The sequence below is a fragment of the Aegilops tauschii genome, chromosome 2 (genome assembly GCF_002575655.3).
Source record: "Aegilops tauschii subsp. strangulata cultivar AL8/78 chromosome 2, Aet v6.0, whole genome shotgun sequence".
NCBI lineage: Eukaryota > Viridiplantae > Streptophyta > Magnoliopsida > Poales > Poaceae > Aegilops > Aegilops tauschii.
In genome coordinates, this window is record NC_053036.3 from 562,571,451 (window position 1) to 562,589,382 (window position 17,932).

At 46.1% G+C, this 17,932-nt stretch overlaps 2 protein-coding genes across 2 annotated transcripts; both read right to left on the bottom strand.

The window, feature by feature from the left end:
* Positions 1-261: 261 nt before the first annotated feature.
* On the bottom strand, positions 262-2,365 carry LOC109785844 (probable purine permease 11). The gene is made up of 2 exons (XM_020344439.4): positions 1,757-2,365; positions 262-1,658 (listed from the first exon to the last, which is right to left on the bottom strand). Exons 1-2 carry the CDS (start codon positions 1,791-1,793, stop codon positions 544-546), a joined length of 1,152 nt encoding a protein of 383 aa, XP_020200028.1. The 5' UTR covers positions 1,794-2,365; the 3' UTR covers positions 262-543.
* Positions 2,366-4,577: 2,212 nt separating this feature from the next.
* Positions 4,578-5,988, bottom strand: LOC109785924 (probable purine permease 11). Its single transcript, XM_020344514.2, has 2 exons — positions 5,916-5,988; positions 4,578-5,629 (listed from the first exon to the last, which is right to left on the bottom strand). The coding sequence occupies exons 1-2, from the start codon at positions 5,986-5,988 to the stop codon at positions 4,578-4,580; spliced, it is 1,125 nt and encodes a 374-aa protein (XP_020200103.1).
* Between the last annotated feature and the right edge of the window lie 11,944 nt (positions 5,989-17,932).

The window sequence follows — 17,932 nt, forward strand, 5'->3', positions numbered from 1 at the left end:
GATTGAACAATGGAACAAGAATATTTGTGTTGCAGAGAAAATGCATGTACGCCAAAGAGCTATAGATAACAGAAAGTGATGGCAGGTATAATAAACTGTGGATGAGATATGTTGGGTGGTGGGTTTTTTTTTCCATTGCAACGGACGAGCTTGTTTACTAGTCTATTTAAAAAGTAGAGTATGATAGAGCATACATCACGGAAATGCTAAACCGAGACCGAGCTTCATGGAGCCCTTTATTTTCAAAATTTAAAAATCTCATTTTGAAGTTTCAAAAATTCTAAAAAAAATCACACGTGTTGATACGGATGTACAGTACAAAACTATGGCATACATACATAAATCCCCCCTAATCTCCCACACACGCCCCTGAATTTCGATGTGAAGCCTGCGATCATAACCAACAAAAAGATGCCACGGCACCTCGTGAGTTAAAACGGTAGCAAAGCTCATCATAGAGTTGGCACCTATAGGAAGTCCTATCCACAGCTAGTTTTACAGTCTGGTGAGCAGAGTGTCAACTCGAATTCCGGCGAATTCTGTTCACTCTGTAGCGAGTTTTACAGTCCGGTGTTCGGCTGATCTCTCAGCCAGTATCTTCTTCACCTTGGCATCATCAAGGTAGTGCTGGTAGATGTAGGACAAGAAGCCCCATACGGCAACGAGCATGGCCAGCACCTTCACTCCGTCCATCCGGTCGCCGAGGAAGATGACGGCGATGATGGGCGACAGCGGCAACCCCACGGTGCTGATCACGTTGGTGAAGAGCGACGACACCGACGCGACGAGCCCCATCAGGCCCATGGTGGTCAGCTGCCACGATATGGCCGTCCACGCCAGCGTCATCCCGTAGGCCACCCTGCCCTTCTTGTACCCGTCCATCTCGCCGTGCAGGGTGCTCCACTCGCCGGAGATGAACAGCCCGGCCACCGACACGATGGCCGCGGCGGTGTTGCTCCAGAACTGCATCTCCATCACGTCATAGAAGGTGTCGCTCCTGAGCACCTTGTCGAAGGTCAGCTGCATCAGGGACAGGATCAGGGAGAAGAGCGCCGACGCCGACAGCGTCAGCGCGAACCCCAGAGGGAACTTCCCCTCCGGGACGCTGCTGTTGGTCCCGTCCGAGCCGTGGCTCACGCCGACGAGCGCCGCGGAGAAGGTGAGCAGCACGACGGAGTTGAGGATGAGCGCGGTGAACTTCTGCTTGTTGAGGAAGTAGGAGAAGACGGCGTTGAAGGAGAGCTGCGTCGCGCAGACGAGCGAGTAGGTCGACAGCGGCAGGTAGAGCAGCGCGTAGGAGTACATCAGGTTGTCGCCGGCGAGGAGGACCCCCAGGCCGGCGTAGATGGCCGAGATCTTGAGGAGCGGCGGCCGCGTCACCGCGGTCGCGGTGGCCTTTGGGCGGCGCCCGAAGTAGAGGAGCAGCGGGATGGCGAGCGGCGTGCCGCAGGACTGAACCACCGTGGCCATCCACAAGCTGCCGCCGCCCTGGTCGTAGTAGATCCTGCCGAGGAGGTTCGCCACGCTCTGCCCGGCAAGCACGAGCACGATGTTGACGAGCACCACCGCCCACCATTGTACGCGCTCCGACACCGACGGTGGCGCCGGGGACGTGCCATTGCCAGCTACGGCTCGAGCTTCATCTTCGCCTCGTGTACCTGCATCGCCGGCCGATTAGTCCGGCAAATGGATCCAGCGGCCTACAACCACAAGAAAGTTCCAGTATCAAGAATTCAAGATGGAGGGCGAGAGGGACCTGCAATCTGAAGATGAATTTCACCCGCATCGCCCATATCCGCACAGAGTCCTCTGTATCCTGCAAACCCGAAGTGCCGAAAAGGATGTGCAAGAGGATAGCAACCGGGGCAGGGGAATAATCTGATCCTCTTGCACACGGATGCGTGTCGTCTTCCTCCTCCTCTCGTTGAAATCGGAGACCACCGTCGATCGAGTAATAAGGCGGACAACAATGGCGCTAGCTAGGGTCTTAATCTGCGGTCAACATGAGCTTGACTTAGCTCAGCACCGCACCGTTGCGCAACGCCTCTGCCGTGAGTCAATTTTCCCGGCCCCTTGGAGGAAAAATAATCCAGACGGCGCCAGCGTCGAGCACTGGAGCCGTTGATCGTCTGGTGAATCCACACGAGAATCAAAAAATATCTCCAGCTTAACGATCTCGTCTCATCCTAACGTATATTTAGGGATCTGACAGTTCATCGCAATTTTAAATCAAAGTATGCGAGATTTTTCTCTCCCCAGGTGATCGTGTCCACTCGTCCATCTGACCCCCCCCCCCCCCCTCTCAAACCCACACCTACCATGGTGATCCTGCCCACCACTCCTGCGTGCCCTCTCTTTCTCTCTCTCTCTCGTCATCGTCAACCCATGTGATATTCTGTCCCAGCCTTCTCTCTCCTGCAGGCGCGTTCATGTGACCCTCCGAGTAATTTAATTTTTTTACCAAGTTGGAATTTGAAATTTTCAAAATTTTAAAAGTTTGGAATTGCTGAAAGTTCCTGAAGAAGAACAGCACGACGAAGGGGCGCCTCCCCTTTTAGTATCATATATATACACAGGGCGTGTCTAGAACTCAGTCGACTGAGACTTAACGAAGTCTCAGGCGAATGACGTCAGCGTGTTTTTTTTTTTTGCTACAAGAGGCACCGCTAGATGCTACAAACGGCGGCAAAAAGTGTTGCGACGACATTACAAGCAACAATAATAAATGCTACAACCGTTCTAACTGAAATGCTACAACCGTCAATGAAGATGTTGCAACCATTGAGATGACGTGCTACAACCGATGAGGGACGACATGTTACAACCATCAAGACGGATGTTACAACCGGTTGAAAAAAATGTCGCAAACGATGGCATAAAATACTGCATGGTCGACTGAGACTTCGTTAAATCTCAGTCGACCGATTTTTAGCAGGATTGATATACATATGCAAGAATATGGGGTTGTCATTAACGCCATAAGGGCAACCAGTGAAGACCCCTCTAAGGCCTTGTACAATGCTAGGTGCTTAGGGAGGTGCATCAGATTTTTCTCAAGCACCGGTGCTTATTTCTACAGGAGAGACGCCTTATTAAGCGCCTGCCTTGTAAAAAAAAAGCCTGGTTTATTTCTCCAAGCACCTCTTCCTAGCACCTTGCATTGTACACGGCCTAAGACATAGGAGCTATCTATCAAGCAGGTGTGTCTATGTAATAAGGAATAGAATTTAGATTTTTTGTCTATCTCTAAAATAGGGAGACGTGATTTCTCAGTAAGTCTGCTTAACTATCTTTCTGGCGGGATAGACTTTGCTTGGATTTCATGACCGCCTAGAGGTCGTTCTGGGGGCATTTTACTTGGCGTAAATACATGGACTATAGATGTTTTGGCTAGTTCGGATGGTGAGTTTCATGTTAAACTTCATATTCGCAAAGCCGACAACTTCACATAGAACCTCGTCGTCGTGTATGGGGCAGCTGAGGATGAGTTCAAGACCGATTTTCTTCAGAACTGGTTAATCTTGCGAAGGATAATCCCTACCCCATTCTTATAAGCGGGAATTTCAATTTGCTACGATTTCCAAATGAGAAAAGCCACGATAGGTTTGATAATTATTGACCTTTCCTTTTCAACGTTGTCATCGACAGTCTAGATCTGCGAGAGATTTCCATGATCGGAAAACAGTTCACTTGGGAGAACAGTCTTTCGAAGCCAACATACAAGAAACTAGATCGCATGCCATGTGCTCAGGTCAGCCGCTGGGCTAGCTGATGCCTGAGTATCCAGACACCCAGGAGTCAGACACCATCGACGTTGATGCTCCTGACAAGGATGGTGAGCATGTTCATGTGCTTGATATCAAGAGGAATCAGGGAGGCTTGATGGAGGACGTTGGTGTGATAGTTTGTAAAGGTTTAGTAGTTGTGGGTAACCTCGCCAAGTGTGGTACAAGGTGAGCACAACTCTATGCTGGTATGCAACCAAACAACATGCACTCGTATGAGCACAGACAATGCGAGCAACCAAATACAATGCGTAGAGGCATTGCTACGATGCAGGGAGAGGATATGCAGGCAACCAATCAACGTCCAGATGATGATTTTTTGCCTGCATATGCTTAACAAGGCCCCAGTGCAACAAGTATGCAAAGTGCCTAAAAACGATGCTAGCAACCAAACGCATCCCTAGTGGACAAGACAGAAGGAAGAGGAAAAGAGCGGTCACCGTTCGGCGGATCGATGTGTCCGCCCGAACGAAAAGTTCTGACGTGTCACCCAATATGCATCAAGATTCGTGCGCCCAGAATCTAGTGGTATCCAACACGTTCGGCCTGAATATCTGAATTCCTAACACGTGACACTTATCATTTGGAAATAAAAGCAACCTATTTTTATTCAGTAGCATACATAGTACTAGATATATATACTCTATAAAGGAAAAAGGAAAAATCCTGCAACATATAGCATTAGCAAAGCTCCTAAATATAGCTAGTTTCCTCGCAGCTAAGAGATGATCAGGAGAGCAAAAAAAAGTTAATTCCTATCGATGGCACGAAGGAGAGGAGCATATATACTAGCTAGCCACCAGCTGCGGCCTTCCTAGCTTTCTTGTCATCGATGAAGTGTTGCATGAGATAGGAAACGAAGCCCCAGGCGGCGATGAGCATGGCAATGATCTTGATCCCGTCCATGGTGTCGTGGAAGATGAGGACGGCGAAGAGGGGCACGATGGGCAGCGAGACGGTGCTTATGACGTTGGAGAAGAGCGAGGAGACCTCGAAGACGAGCCCCACCACCCCGACGGAGGTGATCTGCCAGGACACGGCCGTCCACACCAGCGTCATGAAGTAGGAGAACTGGCCGGAGCGGAAGGTGTCCATCTCCTCCGTCATCATCCTCCACTCGCCGCTGGCGAAGAGGCCGACCATGGAGGCGACGGTGGCGACGAGCGCCGTGTATATCTGCATGTTGAGCACGGCCGTGTAGGTGTGCTTCTTGATCACGTTCTCGAAGGTGAGCTGCATGAGGGAGAGGATGAGCGAGTAGGTGCCCGACGCCCCCAGCGTCAGCAGGAAGCCCATGAGGTACTTGCCCCGAGGCATGCCGCTCATGTCCTCCGTCTCGTCGTGGTTCACCCCGAGGAGCGCGTCGGACAGCGTCAGCAGGATCACGGCGTTGAAGATGAGGCCGGTGAGCTTCTGCGAGTTGAGCACGTAGGAGAAGACGACGTTGAAGGCCAGCTGGCTGGCGCAGATGAGCGAGTAGGTGGACACCGGGAGGTACTTGAGGCCGCTGGCGTACATCATGTCGTCGGCGGCTATGACGAGCCCCAGGACGACGTAGATCACGGCGACCTTGGCGACCGGGGCGTCCCCGCTGGCGCCGCCGCCGCCGGACGACTTGGGGAAACACAAGAGGGCGAGGAACAGTATGGGGAAGCCGGCAGTCTGCACGAACGTTGATATCCACTTGCTGCTGCCGCCCTGGTGGTAGTAGTACCTCCCCAGCAGCGTCGCGGACGTCTGGCCGGCGACGACGAAGAAGACGTCCACCGACACCATCATCCACCACCGCCAGTTCTTGGCGCCGGAGTTCTTGGATGGTGCCCCCGGCTCGGCTTTGGGTGGCCCTGTGGTTTAGAGCGAGAACTGTAAAATTCAGTGACGTCAATGACAGAAATGTGTTCTGTAGAAGAATCACTAGGAGTTTGATTTTGATATACAAGTAAAATTATTTTCTTTCCCTCATGTTCACATTTCGCTCTTCGAAGAATAACACTGTAAATCAATTTAACCCCGCGTTGGCGCCATGGATGCCCGAAGCAACGAACGGCAGGACGGATTGAACAAATGAAACCCGTCCAGGAGTGAAAATTCGACAACCGGAGATGGAGTGGTCAGCACTCGCAAACTGACCTGCGGGGATCTGTATCTGGACCTCGGCACTGCTCGTGCTGCCCGCATTGTTGCCGGCGCTGGCGTCGGCCATCTCATCCGATCGAGATCCAAGTCAGGAGAAGGGGGAGGAGGAGGAGAGGGGAGGCGATTGCAGATCGAGAGGACGAGGAGGTTTAGCGGTGGAGAGGAACAAGAGGGCATGCGGAGGTGCGAGATGGAGTGGAGATGGGTGGGAAGAACAAGAGCCCGAGTCCGCCCGTTAATTTCTCTGCCGCTTTCCTCGTCTCGCTGTTGCCCGCTCACTCTAGAGCATGCAGAGATCGATGCACACGCAGAGTTTTACGGGTCAATGCAGGAGCTGTCCGTCTCCATGCATGTGGTGCAGCAGAGGGCACCAGGTATGTGTACTTCGGTCGCCACGTTTGACAGGCCACCGCCAGGGAAAACCGGGCCAGCCGTTGTGGACAGTGACTTGCGTACCACACGATCGTTACTCTGTGCTGCCCATCCATCACTGCAACATGCTCCATGTTGCAAACTTCGTTGCAACACGTCCTTTGTTGCAGAAGCACCTCCAACGAGTCGTCGGCATGACCCCCGTTGCATGCATCTTTTGCGAGTCCCCCCTTGGAGCACGACCCATATTGCAAGAACCTCTGGCATGTCCCCCTTGCTGCACGACCCATTGCAAAGCACTTCCACTCAAACCCCCATTACATCATCCATGCTGCCATCTCCGCCATCCTCCACATAATCACTGATGTTGCAATCGATGCCCACAACATCGTCGGCATGTACCATCGTCGTCACTCCCACAGCACCAGCAATTGTGGCGTGGCAAATGTTGTGATGAGGCAGATCCCAACACCATTTTTCGGTATTGTGCTACCGCCGTTGCGGCACCGCCATCGTTTGCGGCGGGCTAGTCTGCAACATCCGCGCATGTTGTGTTGGCCGACCTGCATCACTGGTCGTGTTCCCCATGGCAAGTGGTGTTGTGATCTCTGTCGACAGATGATGGAAGAGGAGCGTGAGAAGAGGATGAGTCTCCCTTGCAACCCATCGACAGTAGAGAGAGAAAGAGAGACGCCATGGCTAGATTGTGGCTTTGTGGGGAAGAAGGATGAGTAGTCGCTCCTAGGAGAGAGAGGAACGAGTGGATAAGTGGTTCAACGATGTGATGCATGGGGTTGGGTATGTGTGGACTAGCGCTAGAGAACCCAGGCGACAGATCGCTTGGTGTAATCGGTCGGTTGATTATGATCATTTCCCTTTCCATTAGGCCATGCTCGGTTAAACCTCCTACCAAAGAGATTGGAGTGGATTTTTACTCTGAGGGTATTTCATCTCCCTCAATCCCTTTCATTCCTTGTCAAATCAAGTTGGCCAAACAAGCCCTCAAGGGAAACCCAAACATGGACATCAACTCGTTACTTGTGGCTCAACCCTCCCACCGGCTATGTGCGCCGGCTGAGCCCACCTACAAGTATGGGTGGTGTGGGTGTAGAGTCATGTGTATCATGTGTCATCGTTGGTGTGATCTGGGTCACGAAAGGCAGGAAAATAACCGTGGTCATTGCCTCAGCAAAGTGGGTGGGGTTGTTGTTTGCCGCTCTTAGTTGGCTTTGTGGTTATTCGGAAGGGTTGCAAAGCTGCTTGGTTGCCAAAGGGAGCGCTTCGTTGCACCATAGGCCTTCTGTTTGTTGGCGCCACCTCTCTTGTCTTGCTCGCTCCGGGGTGGAATTTGTTCCTCTATTGAGTGCGAGCCAGGCTCCATAGCCTTTCTATGTGAAGTTTCACGGGTAGAAGTGCAAAGAAGAAGAAGAAGAAGATGTAACCCTACTATCAAAAACACCGCGACAAAACCGTGTGTCTACTTTTAGTCAACGATGATAATGTCTACCTTTTTAAACATTGTGCATCCACATCGAGTGAGACTAGTAGTGTCGCCAATATGATTTTACAGTATTAAAAAACTTATACACTCGTGTGTGTGGTGGTAAAAGAGCAAAGTTAATGGTTTCACTTTTGGTGAGCCACCTTGGAGGTCCGCAAAGCTGCATATCAGCGATGGAGCCTCGTCGAGCTTGGGTGAGGAGGTGATCCATCGTTTTTTTTCTTTGGTGGCTGCTGTGGTGGTGCCAAAGGCAGGTGATGGGCGCTGGTGTCAAGTTCAGAGGATCCGTCAGTCTTGATTGTATTTTTCCTTCTTGGCTGATGTTCCTTTGTGCAAAGACTAGCGTTATGCTGTCTTTTCAGTTTTGTCAGGTCGGTGTGTACGTGACTTGTACTATGATCCTTATATGATATAAATGAGACCCATATTATCATGCAAAAAAGCTACAAATCCTGGCATTTTTATGGTATAATTATGCAGGCCGAAGCCCATGGGAGTGCGGCTTTGTGCCCACATAGGGCCCTCAGATTGTTCAGATAGTGTATATAGCCCCGTTTGTGAGGGCGCCCCTATGTGTCACCTGACGCGATGTGGAAACAACCCTCGCCCGCTCAACAACGTCTTCATGGGCCAGCTGGGCCGCAGGAAGTTTATAACAGACTCACTGTACGACATCATCAACAAACATGCACGAGTCACAGTGGCTCGAGTTGTCAGCCTTGGTCAATGCGGCGCGGGGTCAATACATTGTTTTTGCTTCCATTTTATATTTTGTTTATACTTCCAAAATATCCTCTCTCTCTCTCTCTCTCTCTCTCTCTCTCTCTCTCTATATATATATATATATATATATATATATTACAAAACACATTTTACATACAACATTTTAAAAATGTTAATCAAGCATTTGAAAATGTTAATTGTGTATAGAAAGAATGGTTCTCCTATATATCAAAAAATGTATACAAAAAATATAACATGTGTATGAAAAATGTATATAAAAATGTTAGTCAAGCATTTGAAAAAGTTAAATGTGTATAGAAAAAATGTTTCGCATGTATACGTAAAGTATAAAATTGGTATGAAGTTTTTTGATCAAGCCTTTAAAAATGTTAAATATCCGATATTTGTCTTTTTTTGTATACAAAAAGGATAGAAATGTGTATGAAAAAATGTTGATCATATATTTAAAAATATATTAAACGTGTATAACAAAACGTTTGATAATGTATTCAAGAAATGTTAAACGTGTATAAAAAATTATTGATCATGTGTGCAACATTTTTAAATGGCAATACAACATTTTTCACACACCCTGTAGCTTTTTGTATACATCTAGGACATTTATTTTATACATATTTAACAGAATTAACTTTATATATATATATATATATATATATATATATATATATATATATATATATATATATATATGATGTCTACTTTTGCTTAGCGTGTGTCCTACATTTTTTGTATACATGATCAACTTTTTATATACACGTTTATCATTTTAAAATACATGATCATCATTTTCTCATATAAACAAAATAAAAAGAAAGAAAACCCAAAAAAAGAAACAAAGAAATAAAAAATAAAGGAAAAACCACTGCAGAAAGAATAGAAAACAGTAAAAATGGAGCATGAAAGAAAGAAAATGAAGAAAACAGATAAAAACAAGAAAGATACAAGAAGAAAATCGAAGAAAAAGAAAGAAAATAAAAAAATTAATGAAAACTAGAAAAGAAACAAGAACAAAGAAAAAACCCACTGAAAACCAATAAAGAAACAAAGAAAACCCGTGAAATAGAAAGAAACATAAACCCAATGAAAAACTGAGAAGAAACAAAGAAAATAGAAACGAAAAAAATATTTTTAAAAGGAAACCAGACCAACCAGTACAGCGATCCACACCTCGAGCGAGCGAACGCAATAGCGAGAAGAACAAATGGGCCGGCCCAGATAGAATGCAGAGGCGAAATCCTTGAGGGGAGTGTAACTTCGGTCTCGTTGAAGAATGAGAAATAGTGTTTACGCGTTCATCAGTAGTCATCACAAGTTAAAGAAAATGTCAGTTGGGAGCAACTAACCAAGGATACCCCTTGCGGGAGCCCCGCAAGGATCAGTTTTTGTCAGCTAAGAACGCGTGAAGTGGCATCCTCTCAGCCGTCTTCATGTGTCGTCTACTGGGCGCTCTCTCGTGATTTTATTTTTTATTTTCTGTACCTGTTGTAGGGTTTTAGATGGTTTTTTTGGGTTTATTTTGGCTTTTCGGTTTTTGCCCACTTTTCCGTATGTTTCTTAGAAAAGAAAATTTGCGTGAAAAAATGCGTTTTTTTTGCTTCCGCGAGAGGTACAGACTTGCTAGTCGGGGAGCAACAGATTTGATTCCGTGGGAGGAACATATTTAATTTTCATGGAGGCGTATGTTTGATTTCGCGTTTGGAAAGGAAAAAGACGCTTTCTTTTGCTTTCGCGAGAGACACATGTTTTTTTCTTATGGAGGCATCGTTTTACTTCCACGAGAGGCATTATGCTCTCGAAAATGAAAAAAAAAACAAGTTATTTTTTTTGTTTCCATGAGAGGCACAGTTTTGCTTCTCGTGGAAGCACAAATTTGCTACCGCGAGAGGCACATATGTGCCTCTTGAAAAGGGGAAAATGTGGGGAAAAACGTGCTTCCCGCTACTTTTTTATCTTTCGGATTTTTTTGGATTTTCTCGAGAAAAAAATTCATTGAAACCTATTAATATTGGATCTAGTTTCGAAAATCTCAACGCGAGAAATCCAACAGTGAAAACAGTTCGGGATTTGAACGCGTGGTTTAAGAGATAGAACATTTTGAATGTACGAACTACAAAAAGAAAAGAAAAAAACTCTCATGTTGTGACAAGTGGTGTACATGCAGTGCGCTACTTGTCACAACCTGGGAAGGTGCGAGTAATCTTTGCAAGAGGTACCCTTAGTTAGTGATTTCCCCATAGGTGGGCATCTCGCCTCTGCAGATGGGTCTCTTCAGTCCTGACTACTAGCCCCCGAACAACAAATTGGTGAAGCAACCGGTCGATCGGTCGAGGAAGTGCATATCTACCCACGTATGGCGGTAAGAAGCGCTGAAAATGCGCACCCGCACCCCCTACACCCTTTTAGGCCACCCCAGGTGGGCGAAGAGCGCCCTTTTTCCTCTTTGTTTTTTTTCATTTTTCTGTTTTTTATTCAATCAAATTCAGGATTTCCAAAACATGTTCGTAAGTTTTAAAAAACAAATCCTAAATTTCAAAAGATGTCCATGAATTTGGAAAAAAAATGTTCATGGATTTCAAGAAAATGTCCGCCGATTCATGAAATGGTCATAAATTTCAAATAAATTAACATAATTTGTATTTGATGAACTTTTTTTAGTTTGATGAACAAATTGTGAATTGGATGAAGCAAAATTTTGAATTTGATGAACATATTTTGAAAATCATGAAAAAACTTAAAAAATTGAGCATTTTTTAAATTGTGAGAAAATTTTATGTATTTTAAGGCGCTCTCCCTCCTGTATGTACTCTTCCATGTGGTGGACTACGTAGTAGACGTCCGAATCAATGTTTTCTGGTTGCTGCAGACAACGGAGGTCGGTTTTATGGCCGAAGCGTACCATTTTAAATTTGGCAAACTCGCGATATCCCTCTTTGATAATTCCTTCCTGACGAGTGCTTCATCCAGGACCTTCTTGATGCCTCTGTAGTTTTCCTTGACTTTGCCCGTCGAATCCAAAATAGGACATATTAAGTGCTAGAATTTTAATGAAACATAAATTAATCAACATTTTCCCAAAACATGGCAACTCTATACATTCCTTGCAAAAATATACATATATAGCCTGAAACAATTGCGAGCAACACAAAAAATATGTGCACCTAAAATTCAACTCCATTAATCACTACAACAATTAAAACTACAAAATTTCAACGGCATTCCATCGTATAGATCACCAACACAACTCACAATATTAGAACTACAACTAATTTACTCTAAAAATATAGCAATTAGAACAAATGTGTCTGATTGTTTTAAGACCTCACTTGCCGACGAAATCGGGCGGATAGGGTGGGAGAAGGACGGCATTGGGGCGGGGGGAGGACGCGGACACAAGGATACCGTCGGCGCTGCTAGAGGCGAGGTCGAGGCGGTTGGATGTGGCGGCGCGAAAAGGAGAGGTTGCCACGAATGGGGGCGGCGTCGGCGAGCAAGGATCTTGACGGGGGCGGCGGTGCCGCGGGAGGAGGAGTACCCTCCGGTCGTTCGCACGAGAAGAGAAGGCCAAGGCGCGAAATGAAATTTTGGAATTCAAGCCACCACCCCCCCCCCCCCCAATGGATAAATCAAGTGGGAAAATACCTATGGTGTTTCCGACGTCAGCAACGCCATAGGTATGGTTATCTATGGCGCTACTGATGTTAGTAACGTCATAGATATTTTTTTCCTATTCACTAATTCCCTTTGTTTTCCATATTTTAGAATAACAGTAATGTATATTTATTACATTTATACTAAAATACGATCGGTATCAATGCTGAATAATAAAATATACATAAATTCAACTACAGAGATGTCATTTCTCAATTCTCTCAGCAAAAGTTTCTGACTCAGACAACGTACTTTTGCTCCTTTCGGTGCACTATTTCTCGTTCTGGTCGTCATCTTCTTCCACTGGATAGATGCCAGATCGGTCAAAGTGTTCCTTCTTGGCCAGCTCTTTGTCAAAAAGTTTTCTTGCTTCCTGAACCTCCGCACGACCTTCTTGTCCGTCCAGATGATCTTCATGTTCGGCATCGGACTCGTTCTTCCCTCCTTCCGGCTCATCATCGAGAGGGTATCTCGCTTCCTCATATGTTGCCCTTTCAACGTCAACATCCTCCTCGTCCTCACTATGACTTGTCCATCATGTGTAATGAGGCATGAAATCATGTTTCGGCAAGTGCATCTTCACATGACTAGTAGAAGGGTTGATCAAAATTTTGTTTTTGCACTTCTTGCACAAACATAATATCTTTGTTTTGCCCTTACAATTCTACCTTCCAACGCCACCTTGAAGAACCCGTTTATAGTTCGATCCATATATACATGAATCGTTCAATCGATCCAGTTGCCTACAAGGGTAAAAAAAGGGCATTAATTGCCTTTGCTAAATATTTGGCATATATGCCGAAATTTGGGCATTACCTAGATCATAGACGAACCGGTCACGTATGTTAGGATTTATAGAGAGATTGATATGAAGAGATGATTTTGAGAGAAGAGTGTGGTACAGGTGAGATAATCTGGTCAGATTGACTATGCAAATATTGATGGCGTGCCACTTTTAGCAACACCAATAGTAATTGTGACAAAAAGTGGACCCCACATTATATAATGGTGATGTGGCAGAACGAGTCATGCCACAAGTAGTCCTAATAGTGGTGTTGTAGGCTGGTTTGCCATGTGATGTGGACATGGCCTATATAGATACGACCAACAATATTGTCCTCATATACAACAATCAGGTGATTTCTATTAATAATTATATGAAATATTATTTTGTTGCTCAGAATAGAAATACGACACAATCTTTTATTAATTATTATATGCAGAATAAGAGAATATTTTTACAAGCCCAGTGTGAAAATGAGGAGCAGCCACAAATGCTTTTTTTCATGTGCATGGAACACATACATGCATGGCCGTGTGAAGATGAGCAACCAAAGTGTTTTTTTCATGTGCATGGAACACATGCATGCATGCCATCCAACGCCCTTGCATGCATGCCTCCACACCGAACCATCCATGCATGCATTCATGTGTACAAGGGCCACGACCAAAGGACTTGATGAGGCATTATAATATTTGGACTCTGCAGCCAGGCCAGCAACGTTTCCGCCGGTGCAGGCCCACCCGTGGAGTTGCACCTGAAGCCGTCCGTGTTCGGATGAGACACAGCAAATCGACCGGCGGCACGTGTGCCTCTAATAAATACTCCCTCTGTATCGAAATAGTTGTCGTTTTAGAATCTTAGTATAATTTCCGTCACGCTACCAGTTTTCTTCCATTTCCCATTTTGCCCTCCCACTCGCATCGACCAGGCGACCGCTCGCTCTCTCCCCAGTCGCTCCTCCCGAGCCCAGATCGCTCGCCGGCCAGTCGCCGTCCACTCCCTCTCGTCGGTGTCTTCCTCACCGTCGTCTTGCTCCTCTACCACCCCGATTCGTGCCCCTAAGGCCCTAACCCTATTATCCCGCCTGCTAGCTCTTGGTCAAAGGTAACATTTTTAGAGCCGCTGTGCTCTGTCCGTGGGCGGCGTTGCTCAATCCATGGGCGGCGGTGCTCGATCCATGGGCAGCAGTGCTCGATCTGTGCTGGATCAGCGGAAGGAGGACGGCAGTGCTGGATTGGAGCAACGGGAGGAGGGCGGCGGTGCTGAATTGGAGCAACGGGAGGAGGACACCGGTGCTGGACCGGAGCAGCGGGAGGAAGATGGTGGTGCTGGTCCGAAGCAGAGCGTGTCGGAGCTGGAGTTCGAGGCCTTCATTCGGCAGCACGTCACCGCCGCCGAGGCCGAGGCCCAGCGGGGCAGGCGCGGCCATGGACCAGACGACAGCCGGTTCGGCGAGCACGGGTGGGACGACGGCATCTTCTTCCCTGGCGATGGTGCCAGACCTCTGCTTCGGTAACTCGGTGAGCAGCTGCTAGTATTAGCTCAGCCTTTAACTGAATTTCGTGCGTTTAACTGAATTTCATGGGCGGCGATGCGTTTAACTGCAGGAGTAGTTCATGCGCTTCACTGAGTTTCCTCCCGTGCTTAACTGAATTTCCTCCTGTGCTCCAGCAGAACTCCCAGGAGCTGCAAGAGAGCAACGCCGGCCAATTGTGGTGGTCCGAAGGCCTCCGGGCGCCAAACCACCACACAGTCCCGACGCCGACCAGCCATCTCCGGTATGCACAACATACTCCTTCAGCCTATTTTGCTTGAATGTGTGTTTACTGAATGTGTATTTTGCTTGAATGTGTGTTTACACAGAATGTTGTAGGTTAAGTCAACACCTGTTTTGATTGAATGTGTGTTTACTGAATGTTTGTTTTGCTTGAATGCTGGAGTTTGTGAGGACAGTAGGTATACATTAGATATATAAAAAGCTTGATATTCTGAACAAGCTGGAGTACATGTTTCAGTACAGTAGCTACATGTTGGAGTACTTTTGTGTGACAGCAAAACTTGATTGTATCAAAACAGTTAGTTTTGTTAAGTTGGAGAATGTTCAGAATGGTACTCCTACTTTGTCAAATGAAGTATTGAAGAATTTTGCAAATTCAGTAAACAAAATTTCTATTCTTAGAAGTAGCTTGAAGGAGTACAATGCAGCTTTTTTTCTCCTCTTTTTCTTCTCATTCTCTTCTCTGCTAACAAGAGCACTGTAAATAATTTTGGATAGGATAAGCCTGACAGCAACTACCTCATATTTAGGGAAACACAAGTGCAATAGTTAAAACTTAGTTCTTGGACTAGGAGTATGGTGTAGGATCTCTTATCTTCTCCTTCCTTTTCTTGGATTTCCAGTAGCAATTCCAGTAGCAGTAAACACAAATTCTACTCCTTAGAAACCACTCACCTTTAAGTTAATTAAGGTGCAGTATGATGAAACTTTTAAGTTAATTAAGGTGAGTGAGATGAACCAAATGAAAATTTGAAGTTAATTAAAACTAAATGAAACTTTTAAGGTAATTAAAACTAAATGAAAATTTTAAGTTAACTAAACTAAAATGGAAATTTTAAGTTAATTAAACTTAAAATGGAAATTCTCCTCTCCTCTCATCCCTTCTCCTCTCCTCCAACATAATTCGAAAATCAATTAAATAAAACTAAAATAAAAAACTTGGAGTAATTCAAACTAAATTCAAGGATGCATCAAGGAGTTACACAAACTCCAACAAGGAGTTTCATCTTCTCTTTATGTTAATTTACACGAGAGAGTTGCCAATGTTGAAAGACAACAAAAATAATTGCTGAGCATGTACAGTTTGCTTTCAAACAATCCAGACAAAAATTGAATTATGAGCCTGGTTTCAGGATAATAATCCAGTTAGTATCCCAAGAATCTACTCCTTGTTGTTGATCATTAAGAGTACTTGGATTAAAAATGGAGTAGCTAACCTACTGTTGATCTTGCTTTGTCAATTTTCTGCTGATTTGTCAATCTTGCTTTTGTTTTCACAGGTGGACAGATGGACAATGGTCAATCCAAGCAATTCTGATCAAGTGGAGTAACACAATGGGAGGACCCATGTTGCTGCAACACTTCTGATCAATCCAAGCAATTGATCAATCCAAACACATACACCTGTTGGTCCCTGTTGCTGTTCACAAACAGAGCCCTGTTACAGGTAGCAATTCACAATTTGGTTGGTCCCTGTTGCTGTTCTTCCTCCAAACAAACCCATGTTGATGTTCTTCCTCCAAACAGGAGCACCCCTGTCGTTGTTCTTGCTCGATTTGCTTGGTCCGCCCGTTGGGAGGCTGAGGTGCTGGAGTCGCCGGCGCAGGAGTCGCACAGCAGGCGCGACGGGCAGGAGTCGTCGGCGGCTGGAGGCGCTGCTGCTACAGCGGGCGCGACGGGCAGGAGTCGCCGGCAGCTGGAGGCGCCGCTGCTACAGCGGGGGCGACGGGCAGGAGCCGCGGGCGGTTGGAGGTGCGGACGCGACAGGCACGAGGGCCGGCGGCTGTGCTGCTACAACGGGGCCTGGAGGCTGGGCGGCCACGGCGGAGGGGAGGAGCCTGGCAGAGGGAAGACGACGATTAGGGACAATTTCGTTTTCAAGTTAGGGGTACTTTGGTACATTTCCCCCTTTTCACCTGGTCGGAAATTCATTCCAGCAACAACTATTCTGGAATAGAGGGAGTAGTTATCCTAGATTAGATTTTAGACCTGGGTTTTATTGTATTGTCTAGCCATCACTACAATTAGCATCTACGAGACGTGTAGGACTACCGCCTTGTCAGATCCACCATGGAACCCTAACTTTTCATCTAGTTCGTGTACTCAATTTATGATCCGCAATTTCAGTTGCAATTCACCTTTGTTCTTGTTGGTTCTTCAATTGCTTGCAGGAACTCGAACCTCGTTGTTCAGGTTGATCGTGCCTACGGCAAGGTCAATAACCATCGGAGATTGGTTTAGCGATCGTCGGGTACGGTATAGCCGGATCGTCAAGGTCAAAATCCACCAAATCGATAGTTATCCCCTCTCTCATCGAAAGATCGGGCCGCCGTCACATCACCATGTCACTAGTAAGTTGCACATGGTCAGAATGATGGGTCCCACCTACAAGTGACATGCAATAATATGCCAACTCCATCGCTATTTGGGAAATTAGTTGGGGCGTTGATTGAAAATGGTGCGTCACCAATTAAAATTGTGGCTAGCCATTTCTCTACTGGTAAAACCTTCCTCGGAAGGTTATTTAACCTTCCCAAAACTAGAAGAGGGATTGTGCTTGGGCCATCCCAAATTGAGGTAACAAGTGAGAGGGTGCGCGTTTGGTCGACAATGGTCGACCTACGCGATAAGTAGGGACTACGGGGCCGAGAGACCTCCTATAGAACACTTCGAGCACTGGCAGGCCGAACCGGCGCTCACCTGCACTACCCACATGGACCAACACAACTATGCGAGCAGCTCGCTTGCTCGATCGCTCCAGCCCTTCCTTCACTCGCTCGCTCGCTCCTGCCCTTGGTTCGCAAGGTTAACCAGTCAACTTGTTGGCCGGCTGGCTGTTGACTTTCTAAAAAGGTATCTAGAAAAAATATTAATGTTTAAAAAGTTTGTGAATTTGAAATAATATTAAAAAAACTTCACAAAATTTGGAAAAAGTTGATGATTTTGGAAAAGGTTAGTAAATTTGGTAAAAGTTCATGAATTTGGCAAAAGTGGATAAGCTTTGAAACGGCTCGTGAACTTGAAAATAGTGTCTATATTTGAAAAAGGTATGCAACATTGGAAAAGCTCGAGAATTTAAAAAAAAAAGATCGCAAATTTGGAAAAGTTCAAATTTATCACAAATTTGAAACAATTTATAAAATTTTAAAATGGTTCGCAAACTTGAATTTTTTTTGTAAATCTTA

Coding starts and splice junctions, on each gene's coding strand:
- LOC109785844 (XM_020344439.4), bottom strand. CDS start 1,793: ATGGGCGATGCGGGTGAAATTCATCTTCAGATTGCAG. Junction 1,659..1,756: donor AATTCATCTTCAGATTGCAG/GTCCCTCTCGCC, acceptor CCGGCGATGCAG/GTACACGAGGCGAAGATGAA.
- LOC109785924 (XM_020344514.2), bottom strand. CDS start 5,988: ATGGCCGACGCCAGCGCCGGCAACAATGCGGGCAGCACGAGCAGTGCC. Junction 5,630..5,915: donor CCAGATACAGATCCCCGCAG/GTCAGTTTGCGA, acceptor TCTAAACCACAG/GGCCACCCAAAGCCGAGCCG.